The sequence below is a fragment of the Meles meles genome, chromosome 6 (assembly GCF_922984935.1).
Source record: "Meles meles chromosome 6, mMelMel3.1 paternal haplotype, whole genome shotgun sequence".
Lineage (NCBI taxonomy): Eukaryota > Metazoa > Chordata > Mammalia > Carnivora > Mustelidae > Meles > Meles meles.
In genome coordinates, this window is record NC_060071.1 from 88,224,677 (window position 1) to 88,240,930 (window position 16,254).

At 40.2% G+C, this 16,254-nt stretch overlaps 1 protein-coding gene across 3 annotated transcripts in view; it reads right to left on the bottom strand.

The window, feature by feature from the left end:
• Window positions 1–16,254, bottom strand: part of SNX6 (sorting nexin 6) — a 60,752-nt gene that overhangs the window by 25,895 nt on the left and 18,603 nt on the right. For all 3 annotated transcript variants that reach the window (XM_046008844.1, XM_046008843.1, XM_046008841.1), the window contains 2 exons: window positions 5,818–5,913; window positions 3,736–3,841 (listed from right to left, as the gene is read on the bottom strand). In XM_046008844.1, the coding sequence (XP_045864800.1) occupies window positions 3,736–3,841; window positions 5,818–5,913 (202 nt within the window). The remainder of the gene's footprint in view (window positions 1–3,735; window positions 3,842–5,817; window positions 5,914–16,254) is intronic.

Below are 16,254 nucleotides of genomic sequence, written 5' to 3' on the forward strand. Positions count from 1 at the left end.
ATAAGCATCTAGGAAAAATCTACACCAAACACCCTAATTAATGGTTTAAGAATGAATGCCTTCCCCATAAGATAAAGAAAAAGGCAAAGATGGCTGCTCTCACCACTTCCATCCACACTGTACTGGAGCTACAGGTATAGCTTCAGTACAATAGGGCAAAGAAAATAAATAAATGCAGCCTAAACTGTAAAGAAGTGTAACTGTTTCTATCATCAGATGATCATCTATGTAGATAACATGAAGGCATCTACAAAATAGTTATTGGAACCAGTGAGTTTATTTAGTAAGACAGCCAGATATATGATCAATATAGAAAATACAATGTATTTTTTTAAAAGATTTTATTTATTTATTTGACCCAGAGAGAGAGATCACAAGTAGGCAGAGAGGAAGGCAGAGAGAAAGGGGGAAGCAGGCTCCCCGCTGAGCAGAGAGCCCGATGTGGGGCTCGATCCCAGGAGCCTGAGACCATGACCTGAGCTGAAGGCAGAGACTTAACCCACTGAGCCACCCAGGTGCCCCAATACAATGTACTTCTATGTATTAGCAAAGAACGACTGGAAAATGAAAGATAAAAAACACATCATTTACAACAGCAGCAAAAATAATCAGGGATCAATCTAACTAAAGGTATGTAAAATCTGTACAATGAAAGCTGTAAAATATTGCTGAGAGACTTTAAGGAAGACCTAACTAAATGGAGAAATACACTACATTCATGTATCAGAGAATCAATATTGTCAATCTTCCCCAAATCGACATACAGATTCTACACAATCCCAATCAAAATACAGACACCATTTTTGTAAAAGTGACAAGCTGATTCTAAAATCCATATAAAAATATAAAGAACCTAGAGGAGCCAAAACAACTTTGGTAAAGAAGAATAAAGCTGGAGGATTTACATTAAGAAAGGATGTTAACATTATCAATCATTAGTGAAATGGAAATTAAAATCACACTGAGAGGACTATGAGAACAGCTAAAAGGAAAAAGAATGAGTATCCTTGTTGGAAAAGATGTGGAGCAATTAGAACTCTCATGTACAGCTGGTAGGAATGTAAAATGGTATAATCATTTCATTTTGGGGAGAAAGTTTGCCATTTTCTTAAGAAGTTAATTATACACTTACCACATGATCCAGCCTCTCTACTTTTAGGTATTACCCAAGAGAAATGAAAGCACATGTCCATTCAAAGACTTACGTATAGATGGTTCATGTCAGCTTTATTTGTAACAGGCTAAAGCTAGCAATGACCCAAATGTCCACCAACAGCTGAATGGATAAATGACTGTGGTATATCCATACAACAGTGTAACACTCAGCAATAAAAAGGAATGACCTCATGAAACACACAACTTGAATGAATCTTAAAATAACTTTGCTGAATTTTAAAGCCAAATAATAAAAAGTAAATATAGTATAATTCCATTCATATGAAATTCTAGAAAATGCAAACTAATCTACAGAGACAGAAAGCAGATCAATGGTGCCTGTGGACAGAGCAAAAGGGAGGGAATACAAAGGGCTGTAAGGAAATTTTTGGTGGTGATGGGTGTGTTTATTATATTAATTATAGTGATGATTTAAAAAAATTTTTTTTAAAGATTTTATTTATTTATTTGACAGACAAAGATCACAAGGAGGCGGAGATACAGGCAGAGAGAGAGGGGGAAGCAGGCTCCCTGCTGAGCAGAGTGCCCAATGTGGGGGCTCCATCCCAGGACTCTGGGATCATGACCCAAGCAGAAGGCAGAAGCTTTAACCCACTGAGCCACCCAGGCGCCCGATTTTTTTTTTTTTTAAAGATTTTATTTATTTATTTGACAGAGAGATCACAAGTAGGCAGAGATGCAGGCAGAGAGAGAGGGGGGAAGCAGGCTCCCCGCTGAGCAAAGAGCCTGATGCAGGGCTTGATCCCAGGACCCCGAGATTATGACCCAAGCTGAAGGCAGAGGCTCAACCGCTAAGCCACCCAGACACCCCTGTAGTGATGATTTTACACATGTCAAAACTTACCAAACTGTATACTTTGAACATTGAAACTTACTAATACCAACTTATACCCCAATAAAGCTGTTAAAAGAAAACAGTCTATCTTGAACTTTGAATGAATCTTTTATGTACATGACTTTGTAACATCATATATTTGATCATTTAGAAAATATCTGCTCAGCGGAGCCTTCGATAGCTCAGTTGGTAGAACGGAGGACTGTAGAAAATATCGGCTCAATGAGTTACACAAATCTTTCAAAATGTTGACAAACTTCATTATATACACAAACATCAAAAATACCACATTCACATATGATTATTAATCTCCTCAGAGAAGTCTTTAATTATTGTGAAGTAAATTCATGAGGATGGATAGAAGTTTTCCAAGATTCTAATTATTGCTGGAGAGCTTGACCTTTAACACTGTCAACAAATACTGTCAGTTGTTTTCCTTAAAGTAACAGACTCATTTAATTTTTAAGAAAACGTCTTATCAAATACTCAAATCTGAATAATCATAGTTTACCAGCTGCTCTCTCAAGTAGAAATGGTGTTTTTGTTTTGTTTTTTAAGATTTTATTTATTTATTTGACAGAGAGATAGCATAAGTAAGCAGAGCTGCAGGTAGACGGAGAGAGAGAAGCAGGCTCTCTGCTGAGCACAGAGCCTGATGTGGGGCTCGATCCGAGGACCCTGGAATCATGACCTGAGCTGAAGGCAGCTACTTTACCAATTGAGCCACCCAGGCGCCCTCTAGAAATGGTGTTTTTTTGGCAGGGGGTGGGAAGGTGGGGGTGGAAGCAGCTAATTCAGTTGCAGCTAAAGGGCTTTTCTAAAGAGAACTGTTATACTTCAGTAAGGAATCATAGTGCTTTAGGTATACTTTCTATTTTGCCATTCAGAATATTCAGGGAAGTGTTTATTACAATTAGTAATTTTAACTGCTTTATCAAAGATATTCTTTTTTTTTTTAAGAATTTATTTATTTATTTGACAGAGATCACAAGTAGGCAGAGAGGCAGGCAGGGTGGCAGGGTGGGGGGGGAAGCAGGCTCTCTGCTGAGCAGAGAACTTGATGCAGCTCGATTCCAGTACCCTGAGATCACGACCCGAGCTGAAGGCAGAGGCTTAACCCACTGATATCAAAGATATTCTTAACTGAATTTTTCTTTTCTAATTATAAATGCACTGCAGCAAAGAATATAGTGACTCTTAGCACAATTTCATGCCACCTCCTTGATCTGTGCTAAGGCACCAGTAATTTTATCCACCATGGCTTCTGCTTTATCACTGTAACTGCTAACATGGTGAAAAATACAAAAAGCACCATGGACTATTAAGAAAATAGTTCTGGGGGCGCCTGGGTGGCTCAGTGGGTTAAAGCCTCTGCTTTCAGCTCAGGTCATGATCCCAGGGTCCTGGGATCAAGTCCTGCATCGGGCTCTCTGCTCTGCAGGGAGCCTGCTTCCTCCTCTCTCTCTGCCTGCCTCTCTTGCCTAGTTGTGATTTCTGTCTGTCAAATAAATAAAATATTAAAAAAAAAAAAAGAAAGAAAAAGAAAATAGTTCTGACCTCACAGACTTGCTAAAAATAAAAAGAGCCTTAGGGTCCAGACTTCACAGACCACAGTCTGATAAACAGTTCTACATCAAGACTTTTATAAACTCTAAGTAACATAATAACTTGATAATTATTCCATTAAAAAAAATGTAAGCTTTAGTCACAGAGAAAAACCTTACTTTTGTGGGATCTTGTCATCCTATCAGATTTAGCAGATGCATCCTTAACTCGGTTATGATATTCTAAAAGGAATGTTCGTTCATGCTCAAAGAAATCATCTACATCCTATAGGGTCAAAAGAAAATACAATTTTTCACTTATTTGCTTTAGTGTAATACGTAAATCATTTTACCATTATAATCATAAAAGATCAGTAAAACAGCACAGCTATCCTCTAATAAGATGTTCTAATGATTTTACCAAAAAGTTCAGACTTTATACAGACATGCACTTCTATCTATCCAGGAAGAAATCTGGAATGGTTTTGCAGATGAAAGCTTAGATCCTTCCACAATGGTTCATGTTCACATGTTGAACTCTGAAACGTGTTCCTTCCTACTCATGTTCTGTGTCTACAGTCCTGCCTCTCCAAGAGATACATTACTGCCAGGGGAAGTAATCTATTGCTTTTGAGAAGAAAAAAATTATGATAGGCAAGTCTCAATCTATTTCTCTTGGTCTACTATGTATTCTATGAACCATTCCTGAAGGCTGCCAAGCCTTTGTCATTACAGCCCTCTCTGACTGCTTTGGGGAAATACGGCCAAACTAGCCTTCTGGAAGCAATTATTGTATCTTTTTTTTGAAACAAAGCCAGAACCCTGAACGCGCCCGATCTCATCTGAAACAAAGCCAGATAAACATTAAAAATAAAACTATTCAAAGTCCTTTCCTCCTTTCTAAAACAGCAGTCGTTTTTTTGAAAAAGCACCACCTAAAATGATGTAATTCAAATCCACATTAACAGAACTTGGGAAAGAAAAGTTGGTACTAACAAAATTTCCTTAAAATTTGTAATTCATGTATATAAATTTTCTTAACTGTTAAAATGGGGATAAAACTACCCAACTCGTACGGTTGAAGAGTAAACAAAATATGGATCAACGAACATATTGTAAATGTTCAAAAATGTTAGTTACTTCTTCACCAAAATCATAATCCATATAGTGGTTTATACTTAATGCTAAGAAAAATGTTCAATATTAATGCATAAGTAGCATCAAAATGAAAAGAAGTGGAGTCTTTATTAGAAAGTAGCCATGGCATAAGCACTGTCAACATACCAGCTGACCTGTCTCTGAAAAACTGAAGTATAAATCAAATAAAGAGTAATTCCCACCTAAGTTTTACTTCAGATGTATTTATAAAAATAGGCAATGATGACAGCATTTATCTTTCTTTGTATCTGCTTGATAATGTAATATAAACACTTTTTTCTTTTAATGGTAAGAGTCTTCAGATAAATTAATTCTTATACCATTTTTAGAACATCATTAAGAAATACTTGGGTGTTACTTATTTTAATTTTGAATACGCCTGTTTATTTGTAAGCTCCACGTGCAACATGGGGCTCGAATTCACGATCCCGAGATCAAGAGTCAAATGCTCTACCAAATGAGCCAGGCACCCCCTACCCTCGCCCGCAAGACTAAAACCCAAAGGAGCTCTTCTAACTCCACATCTGAACCCAAGTCTGCTCCTAGGATTTTGTAGGCCAAGGGCAAATGTTCAAGTGGAGGCAGTCCCTCTTCATACCCTATCCTGCAGTTCTGTAAGGCATCCAGAGAAACCTCACATACGTATGTAAATGGATACTCTCTCCTGCACACTGATCTTCCCTGTGCCTGCGCTCTCCCCAGATGTTCCATAGTCACCCCTGACCACCCATGAATGCACACACTGGAGGATGAACTTAGAGAAGAGGTCCACAGAAGAGGAAAAGTTGGAAGTAGGCTTCAGATTTAGGCAAGGAAATATGGGGTTCCAGATCCCCAAAGCCTGGTCTAGTTTGGAGGGAAGGGGTATGCACTCCAGGTGGGTAAATCCCCTTGGACCTATAGATCTCTCACCCCTGGGAAAAGGAAGTTCTCCAAAGAATAGAATCGGGGGCAGGGGGCCCAGATTCCCAGGCCTAAGCATTCTACTGTCCAAACTTCTCTTTTACTCCAACACAGTCACCCGCACATCTGAAATCTCAATCTGTCTTCTTAAAAGAAGTAGATTCTCAAACCAATACCTCTATTAATCAAATAAAATCTTACCTTTACTCCTGAAACAATTACTCCATCTGCTGATTTTACCATGTTTTTAAAGAAATCTTCGAGTTTCTCTTTTTTATTTTTTCCTCTCACACTCAGCTGAAAGAAAGGTAAACTTAAGTTGGCAATTTTTTTAGATTACAAATGGAAAGTCATACATTCTTTTTTTTAAAGTAATACCTCTTTTATTCTCTGACCTCAAAATGGCAACCACAAAAGGATCCTGGTTTTTAAACTTTAGTAAATTGGCAATTTCATCATGTGCATCAGTGACTTTCAAACTTTAGGGTACTAAAGAGGAGGCTTGCTTCACTCTCAAAATTTCAGATTGAGGTGGTCTACAATAATGTCTAGGTACCTCAAATTTTGTGAGTACATCTGATAATCCCATTGCAAGTAGCCTTCTCATCATATATATAGTAATATATAAAGACAACTGCAAATTTAATCCAGGATTCCTTTAAAGATGTACAATTTAGGGGCACCTGGGTGGCTCAGTGGGTTAAGCCTCTGCCTTTGGCTCAGGTCATGATCTCAGGGTCCTGGGATCGAGTCCCGCATCAGGCTCTCTGCTCAGCAGGGGGTCTGCCCCCACCCCGCTTCTCTGCCTACTTGTGATCTCTGTCAAATAAATAAAATCTTAAAAAAAAAAAAAGATGTAGAATTTATGGAGTCATACAACATCATATGACTCTGTAAAAGCTTTGAAAACACATTCTGCACATTCTTTTTTTTTTTTTTTAAGATTTTATTTGCGAGAGAATGAGAGAACGAGCAGGGTGAGGGGCAGATGAAGAAGACTCCCCTCCCAGCAGGGAGCCTGATGTGAAGCTCAATTCTGGATCTCTGGGATCATGACTGAGCTGAAAGGTAGATGCTTAACCTGCTGAGCTACCCAGACACCCCATATTCTGCAAATTCTTCACTCTGAACTCATCCAAATATCATGTCTTGTCCTGCTCTGGAGATTAGCAACTTATTAGGGACACAAAAGGTGACTCCCAAATGGCAAGAATGGTTATCTAAAGGTGCCCTGAGAAGCAGGGTGCCTGGGTGGCTCAGTGGGTTAAGCCTCTGCCTTCAGCTCAGGTCATGGTCTCAGGGTCCTGGGATCCAGGCCCATATCAGGCTCTCTGCTCGGCGGGGAGCCTATTTCCTCCTCTCCCTCTGCCTACTTGTGATATTTCTCTGTCAAATAAATAAATAAAATTGTTTAAAAATGAAACAAACAAACAAAAAAACTGAGAAGCAGCTAACTCTCTGACTTTACCACTTTCTACATCAGGGTGTGTGCCACAATGGAATATCCCATCTAATTTTCCTATCTACTGCCATGGCTCCAATGTTCATCATTATGTAAATGATTCACAATCATGATTACTACCCCTAAGCTCTTTCCTGAACCTCAGACCCTATTTCCAATTGCCTATATCATATCCTTATATGGAGATTCTGCTAAACCCACATTAGATTAAGACAGTATTCATTATAATCTAATCTCCAAATTTTTCTTCTTGGATCCCTACCTATGGTCCCTCCATCCAACCAATCTTCAACATATTCCCTTAAACCCCACACCTCTCATTAAAAATCTTGAAAATCGGGCGCCTGGGTGGCTCAGTGGGTTAAAGCCTCTGCCTTCGGCTCAGGTCATGATCCCAGGGTCCTGGGATGGAGCCCCACATCGGGCTCTCTGCTCCGCGGGGAGCCTGCTTCCTCCTCTCTCTCTGCCTGCCTCTCTGCCTAGTTGTGATTTCTCTCTGTCAAATAAATATTAAAAGAAAAAAAAATCTTGAAAATCTACAACTTCTTTTTGTCTCTCACAACTCAATTTCTATCATCAAATGCCTGAAATCTGTCCCTTTCTTTCCCACTGTCCTAGTGAAAAACCTTATTATTTCTGGCCTATTATACTATATACTTGTTAACATCTCTTTTCCTCAATTCAATTCATTCTGTTGATGACTTCCAAAATCAAATTTTGAGCATCTCTTCCTTACTCAAATTTTTACAGAGTTTCACAATGTTCAGAGATTGAAAGCCAATCCCTTTAGCATGATATTCAAGACTTTCAACAATCTGGTTCAACTTATCTTTCCATTTATCACCCTACCCCCACAGAACCTTATGTTCCAAACAGTTCTCAAAAGAAGTTCTGAACTTTTAGACTCCTCTATACCTGAAATGCTCTCTCTCCTCCTATCAAAAATTCTATTCAGGTATCATTAAACATCCAAATTAAAACATATCTCTTCATGAAACCCTTCCAAACTGCTTTATCTTTAGGCTTCTCAATACATGCTGGGTGTTTTCTTAAACTGCATTTTTAAGATTAATTCATTAATTCACTCATTTAATAAACCACTGACAAATGTATATAAAATCAGGCACTGCGCTAGGTGTTCAGGATATAAAGATGATTATGAGGTGGTCCCTACTATTTTTTCTTAAAGACTTATCTACTTGAGAGAGAGCTCGTAAGAGAGAGCATGAGCTGGAAGAGGTGCAGAAGGAGAGAGAGAGAGAAAATCCCAAGTAGGCTCCCTGCTGAGGATGGAGTCCAAAGCGGGGCTCAATCCCAGCAACTTGAGACCATGACCTGAGCCAAAATTAAGAGTCAGGCCCCAGGCGCCTGTCCCGGGATCGGGATCGAATCCCACGTTGGGCTTCCTGCTCAGCAGGGAGTCTGCTTCTCCCTCTGACCCTCGCCCCTCTCTTGCTCTCTCTCAAATTAAAAAAAAAAAAAAAAAAAAAAAAGTCAGGTCCTCAATGGACTGAGCTACCCAGATGCCTCAAGGTGGTGCCGACTCTTAATGACATGGAGGACACTGGGAGATGGAAAGAAGAAGGAAGTTGAGGGAAATTGGAACGGGAGGTGAACCATAAGAGACTATGGACTCTGAAAAACAACCTGAGGGTTTTGAAGGGGCGGGGGTGGGAGGTTGGGGGAACCAGGTGGTGGGTAATAGGGAGGGCACGTATTGCATGGAGCACTGGGTGTTGTGCAAAAACAATGAATACTGTTACGCTGAAAAAATAAATAATTTTTTTAAAAAAAGAGTAATTTATGGTGCAGAGAAGAATACAGAGAAACACATGATTTACCATGGGATGAGTAGTTCAATGTTAGCAAATCCACAGGGCACTAGGAGAACACCAAGGGAACTCAATACAGACTTAGGAGAGGAGAAGGGTAAGACTGGAGGCTGAATGAACAGTCAGGGGCCATTTCAAGAATCCAGGCAAGGACTGGGGCGCCTGGGTACCTCAGTCAGATAAGACCATCCGAGTCTAGATTTCAGTTCAGGTCATAATGTCAGGGTCTTGAGATGGAGCCTGGTGTCTGACTCTGCACTGAATGTAGAACCTGCTTAAGATTCTCTCAACTCTTAACTACAGGGAACAAACTGAGGATTGCTGGAGCAGAGATGGGTGAGGGGTGGGGAAACTGGGTAATGGGCATAAAGGAGGGCATTTGAAGTAATAAGACTGGGTGTTGCATGCAACTGATAAATCACTGGCTTCTACCTCTGAAACTAGTAATATAGTATGTGTTAATTAAACTGAATTTTAAATAAAAATTAAAAAAGATTTTCTTCTTCCTTCCCCCCCTCCTCCGCTGTGCTATGTGCATGCTCGCTCACTCTCTCAAAACAAAAAAAAACCTTTAAAATAATCCAGTCAGGGATGCCTGAGTGGCTCAGCTGGTTGAGCATCTGCCTTCAGCTCAGATCATGATCCCAGAGTCCTGGGATCGAGTCCCACATCTGGCTCCTTGCTCAGCAGGGAACCTGTTTCTCGCTCTGCCTATTCTGCCCACAGTTCTCTGTGCTCCTGTTCTCTCTGACAAAAAAAAAAAAAATCTTAAAATAATCCAGTTAACAATTAGAAAAGTCAGAACCAATTTTTAGGTCTGGTGATAGGAAAGAAGAGGACACATTCCTAATACTGTAAGGGAGCAAAAAAGACAGGATTTGGTGTTTCTCTAACAGGAACAGGGAGTAGGAAGAGTAATGAGTAATTTTTAGATTTTTGTTTTTTGTTTCTGTTTTAAGATTTAGGGGAACCTGCGTCACTTAGCCTTAACCGTATGCCTTCGACTTAGGTCATGATCCCAGGGTCCTCGGATCAAGTACTGCATCAGGCTCCCCGCTTCTCCCTCTCCTGCTCCCCCTGGTTGTGTGCTCTCTCTCAGTCAAATAAATAAATAAAATCCTAAAAAAAAAAACATTTATTTATTTATTTGAGAGACAGAAATAGAGGGTGAGCACGCGCACGTGCACAGGTGGAATAACAGAGGGAGAGGAACAAGCAGATTCTATGCTGAACACAGAGCCTGACATGAGGCCTTACCCCACAACCCTGAGATCATGACCTGTGCCGAAATCAAGAGGCTGTTGCTCGACTGAGACACTCAGGTGCCTTAGTAGTTTTTAGGTTTTAAGGAATCAGAAGGTGGTGGTACCTACTTTGAGACAGAGAACACAAAAGGAAGCATGGATTTATTTTTTTTTAAGATTTTATTAATTTACTTGACACATGGAGAGACACAACGAGAGAGGGAACACAAACAGGGGAGTGGGAGAGGGAGATTTATGTGAGGCTCCATCCCAGGACTCTGAGACTGTGAACTGAGCTGAAGGCAGATGCTTAACAGCTGAGCCACCCTGGTGCCCTGGAAGCATGGGTTTAAAGAAGAGTTCAGCTGAGGGTAAAATGCCAAAAGGATGTCTAAATAGAGGTTTTCATGAGACTGTTTAATAAAGAGGGCTGGGGTTCAGAATTAATACAGATTTACAAGTTAATAGCATATTAGAGTGCCTGCAGCCACAGGAGTCAATGAGATCACTTAGGGAGAATTTATAGAATTAGAAAGCTAGAGGAATTCTTTTACTTTTTTTTTTTTTAAGGATTTATTCATTTATTTTAGAAAAAGAGAGAGGGCGCCTGGGTAGCTCAGTGGGTTAAGCCGCTGCCTTCGGCTCAGGTCATGATCTCAGGGTCCTGGGATCGAGTCCCGCATCGGGCTCTCTGCTCAGCAGCGAGCCTGCTTCCCTCTCTCTCTCTCTGCCTGCCTCTCTGTCTGCTTGTGATCTCTCTCTGTCAAGTAAATAAATAAAATCTTAAAAAAAAAAAAAAAAGAAAAAAGAAAAAGAGAGAGTTGGGGGGGTGGTTACGGAGAGAAGCAGACTCCCTGCTGGGCGCAGAACTTGATATGGGGCTCTGTCTCATGAACTTGAAATCACAACCTGAGCCAAAATGAAGAGTTAGACACTTGGTGCGCCTGGGTGGCTCAGTTGGTTAGGTGCCTGCCTTTAGCTCAGGTCATGATCCTGGAGTCCCAGAACTGAGCCAACCATTAGGCTCCCTGCTCAGTGAGAGCTGTCCCTACCCCTGCTCATGTGTGTGTGCGTGCTCTCTCTTTCAAATAAATAAATAAAATCTTAAAAAAAAAAGTTGGGAAACTTAACTGCTGAGCCACCCAGGTACCCCTAGAGGAACTTCTAAACTTCTAGAAGAGTCAGTGGGGAATCTAGGAAGGATTAGATTTAAATGAATAGATACATGGAGACTAGGATGGAGTCACAGAGTTAAGAAGAAAACTTAGAAGAGATCCAAAAGATGCAGAAGTAGATGGGATCCAGGAGAGCTAGAAAGGTATCTTCATCAAAATGGAAAGGCACAATGTGAGACATCATATTAACAGAATAAAGAACAAAAACCACATCATCTCAATAGCTATACCTTCTCATAACAAAAACACTCAACAAACTAGGAACAAAAGGGAACTTCAACTTGATAAAGAGCATCAATGAAAACCTCACAGCTAATATTATACTTAACAGTGAAACAATGAATGCTTTCCCCCTAAGATCAGAGACAAAATGAAGATGTCTGCTCTTGTCATTTCTGTTTTACACAGTACTGGAGGTCCTAGCCAGGGCAGTTAGGCAAGCAAAAGAAATTAAAAGAGTGTCCAAATTGGAAAGGATTTAAAAAAAAAAAAAATGAAAAGAAAAGCTCATACATGAGTGTGGCTGCCATTGTGGTTGAGGTTGTGGGAGACACATGGAGTTGTAGGATTTGATTTCTGACTAGCTTTCACCTCCCAGGGAACAAGGTCATTGTCTCATCAAGAGGAACAGCTGCAAGTTGAAATGAGCTTTTATGGAAAATGGGAGAGAGCTATCTAAAGTCATAACCTTGTTATAAATGGAGCAGGCAATCTAGGGTAGATGAGAAAGATATAAAGACAAAAGGGCTGCTAACAGGGTCAAAATGCTGGATAAGTCAAGGATTTAGATGTACCAGTGAGTCAACAAACAGCCAAAATAAGAACAGGTAAAAACAGAGTTGTTCATGCTCAGAATCTGTTAATATTAGAGTTTAAGAACTCAGACAGGAGGCAGGGTCCTGGGTACGGCCACTGATAAGGTAGCAAGAATTGAATGGGCTTAAGGTGTTAATTAGGTTAAATATTTAATCTACTGTTAAGCAGACTCAGATTATACCTAGCAGAAAGAGGAAAGGTATGTAACTACCTAAGTAAAGCAACACTAAAGGCAGTCATTACAACAGTGACTACTTCTCACACAACTAAAAGTTAGAACAAGCTTTTCTAGCCCCCCAGGATGTCCCATGGCCTTTTTAGACTTCAAGCACCCTAGTTCCACTTCAACAGCTCATTGGTCCCACGACCCTCTAAAACTTAGATAACAAAATAGCACATAGAGATTGCTTTTCCTGCCCCAGTGACGTGAGTAAAGATCAGAGAAACAGCATCAGAACAAGATTGAGAAAAACTTTTTAGTTTTGGGCCTACGATCTTCTATAACCTCTTAATGTACTGCTATTAATTAATATATAATAAATATATATAATATATAATTAATAATATAATTATATATTAATTAATATATAATTAATAATATAATTATATATTAATTAATAGCAGTACTTAATATACTTAGTGTACTGCTATTAATTGTATATTATTATTTTTTTCATTTTATTTATTCATTTGACAGAGAGACACAGAAAGGGAACACAAGGAGGAGGAGGTCAAGCAGAGGGAGATGCGGAGTGGAAGGCAGACACCCAATGACTGAGTTGCCCAGATGCCCCTAATTATATAGTTTAGAAAGATTTATTTATTTATTTGAGAGAGAGCGAGAGAACATGAGTGGATTGGGGAGGGGGTAGAAGGAGAGAGACTCCATGCTGGGCACAGAGCCTGATGCAGGGCTTGATCTCATGTCCCTGATTTCATGACCTGAGCCGAAATCAAGAGCATCACACAGGTGTCCTGCAGTTATTAAAGAATATTTGCAAAACACTGTCCTGTCTTTTCAGAGTTTCTCCAAAATACCATATACTGATATTAAAAGGGTTATTACAACATATCACATCATTATTTCTATTAAGCATGTATTAGTTCGGGAGGGGAAAAAAATCTACATTGATGGGAGAAAACTTATGAAACCCTAAGATTTCTGAAGGCTATTTATTTTTTTTAAGGATTTTATTTATTTATTTGACAGATAGAGATCACAAGTAGGCAGAGAGAGAGGAGGAAGCAGGCTCCCTGCTGAGCAGAGAGCCCAATGTGGGGCTCGATCCCAGGACCCTGGGATCATGACCCGAGCCGAAGGCAGAGGTTTTAACCCACTGAGCCACCCAGGCACACCTCTGAAGGCTATTTATAAAGCTGATCTAAACAATTAATAATAGTGCTCGCTTCGGCAGCACATATACTAAACAATTAATAATCATTCACTTACCTTTTTTTTTTTTTAAAGAATTTATTTATTTGACAGACAGAGATCACAAGTAGGCAGAGAGGCAGGCAGAGAGGGAGAGGGAAGCAGGCTCTCTCCGCTGAGCAGAGAGCCCGACGCAGGGCTCGATCCCAGGATCCTGGGATATGACCTGAGCCAAAGGCAGAGGCTTTAACCCACTGAGACACCCAGGCACCCCTCATTCACTTACCTTTTTTTTTTTAAAAGATTTTATTATTTGAGAGAGAGCAAGAGAGCACAAACAGGGGGAGTAGCAGAGGGAGAGGGAGAAGCAGGCTCCCCACTGAGCAGGAAGCCTGACCCTGCGACTTGATCCCAGGACGCTGGAATCGCAACAGGAACAGAAGGCAGATGCTTAACCGACTGTGCCACCCAAGCGCACCTCATTCACTTATCATTTTTTTTTTTAAGATTTTTAAATTTTTATTTATTTGACAGAAAGAGAGAGATCACAAGTAGCCAGAGAGGCAGCAGAGAGAGAGGAGGAAGCAGGCTCCCCGCAGACTGGAGAGCCCAATGGAGGGCTCAATCCCAGGACCCCGAGATCATGACCTGAGCCGAAGGCAGAGGCTTAACCCACTGAGCCACCCAGGTGCCCCTCACTTATCATTTTAACAAATATTTATTTTATTATATCTTAATTGTCAGCCACTGCTCTAAAGTGCTCAGGATACAGTGGTAAAAAATAAAAGCCTTACTTCCAGAGAGCCTATATTTTAGTAGTAGGAGACAAATAATAAATACAAAAATTTTTAAAATACAGATATATATGGGCAGAGGGTAGCTCAGTTGGTTCAGTGTCCAACTCTTGATTTTGGCTCAGGTTGTGATCTCAGGGTCCTGGGATCAAACCCCATAACAAGATCTGCTTCAGATTCTTTCCCTCTCCCTCTGCCCCTCTCCACTCCCTACTTACTCGTGCATCTGCTCTCTCTCTCTCTCTCTCTAAAATAAGTGTATCTTTAAAAAAAAAGAGAATTTCAGATAGCACTAAGGGATTTGGCGATGGGACAGAGTATGTGGAGCATGAGGCTCCTCTAGCACAAGCGGCCTTGAGCTGACAATACCACGCCAGTATACTTATGCAGCTCTACCAATTATTATTAAGGTTTTGGCCCAGGCCATGAATAAGGTTGAGGAAAAACAGACACATAACCGTAAAAGATTGATGATAGCATCTGTATCACTTTGGCAACCCTACTCACAAATTGTTTTCACTTATAATTCATGATATAGCCAGCATTCTTTATAATTCCTAGTTTACAAATGACTACATACCAGTATCACCACATTTATGCTTATAAAAGTACCCATGCTTAAGTGCTATGCTTCAGTAATCTTTTTTTCTTTTTTTAAAAGATTTTTTATTTAGGGGCACCTGGGTGGCTCAGTGGGTTAAAGCCTCTGCTTTCGGCTCAGGTCATGATCCCAGGGTCCTGGGATCGAGCCCCGCATCGGGCTCTCTGCTCCGCAGGGAGCCTGCTTCCTCCTCTCTCTCTGCCTGCATCTCTGCCTTGTTGTGATTTCTCTCTGTCAAAATAAATAAAATATTAAAAAAAAAAAAAAAGCTTTAAAAAAGATTTTTTATTTATATATTTGATAGAGAGAGAGAGAGAGAGACAGCAAGAAAGGGAAGACAAGCAAGGGTAGTGGGAGAGGGAAAAGCAGGCTTCCTGCTGAACAGGAAGCCTGATGCAGGGCTTGATCCCAAGATCCTGGGATCAGGACCTGAGCCAAAGGCAGCCACTTAACACTGAGCCACCCAGGTACTCCTGTTTCTATGATCTTGAGGTACTTCATACCCTTTTAAAAAATGTGTTCTCTCTACTGCTAGACTTAGGACATTTTATTGTCATGGTCATGTCAACTAAAACCAAACCAGAAAGACAAATTTATATATACAAAACTCTTTGATCTTGATGTTGACTTCTAAGCAAACTAGCACTATGCTACACTTGTTTTTTGCTAAAATTATGAGTTAATCTTGTCATCCAAATATAAATCCCAATATCTGTATCACCCACCCATTAAAATTTTTTTGCCAGTACTACAAATGAAATCTTTAAAGCTCAATTGCATCAATTTTTCTATTTGCACTGTAACAGTTTTCATGCAGAGAGGGAGGAAAGATTAGGAGCAATCACACTGAAGAAGGTCAGTTAAACGGATCAAAAGTCAATGATTAATCCTAACGTAACTGGAATTCTTTAGCTCTAACACCTGGCTGGGATTCCCCATATGGCTTCAGAGAACTCCAAACTCAAATTTAATAAACAATCAAATTGATAACCCTGTTTCTTTTCTTTTTTTTTTTTTAAGATTTTATTTATTTATTTGACAGAGATCACAGGTAGGCAGAGAGGCAAGCAGAGAGAGAGAGGAAGGGAAGCAGGCTCCCTGCTGAGCAGAGAGCCCGATGCTGGGTGCGGGGCTCAATCCCAGGACCCTGGGATCATGACCTGAGCCGACCACAGAGGCTTTAACCCACTGAGCCACCCAGGCGCCCCGATAACCCTGTTTCTTAAGAAGTTCACAATTCAGGATGAAAAATCAATATCCCATGTAGTAACATGATTTAACTTCATTTCTTCAATTAATCTACTCAAGTTCTACTGAAATACTGTATTATCACTACAAAAGT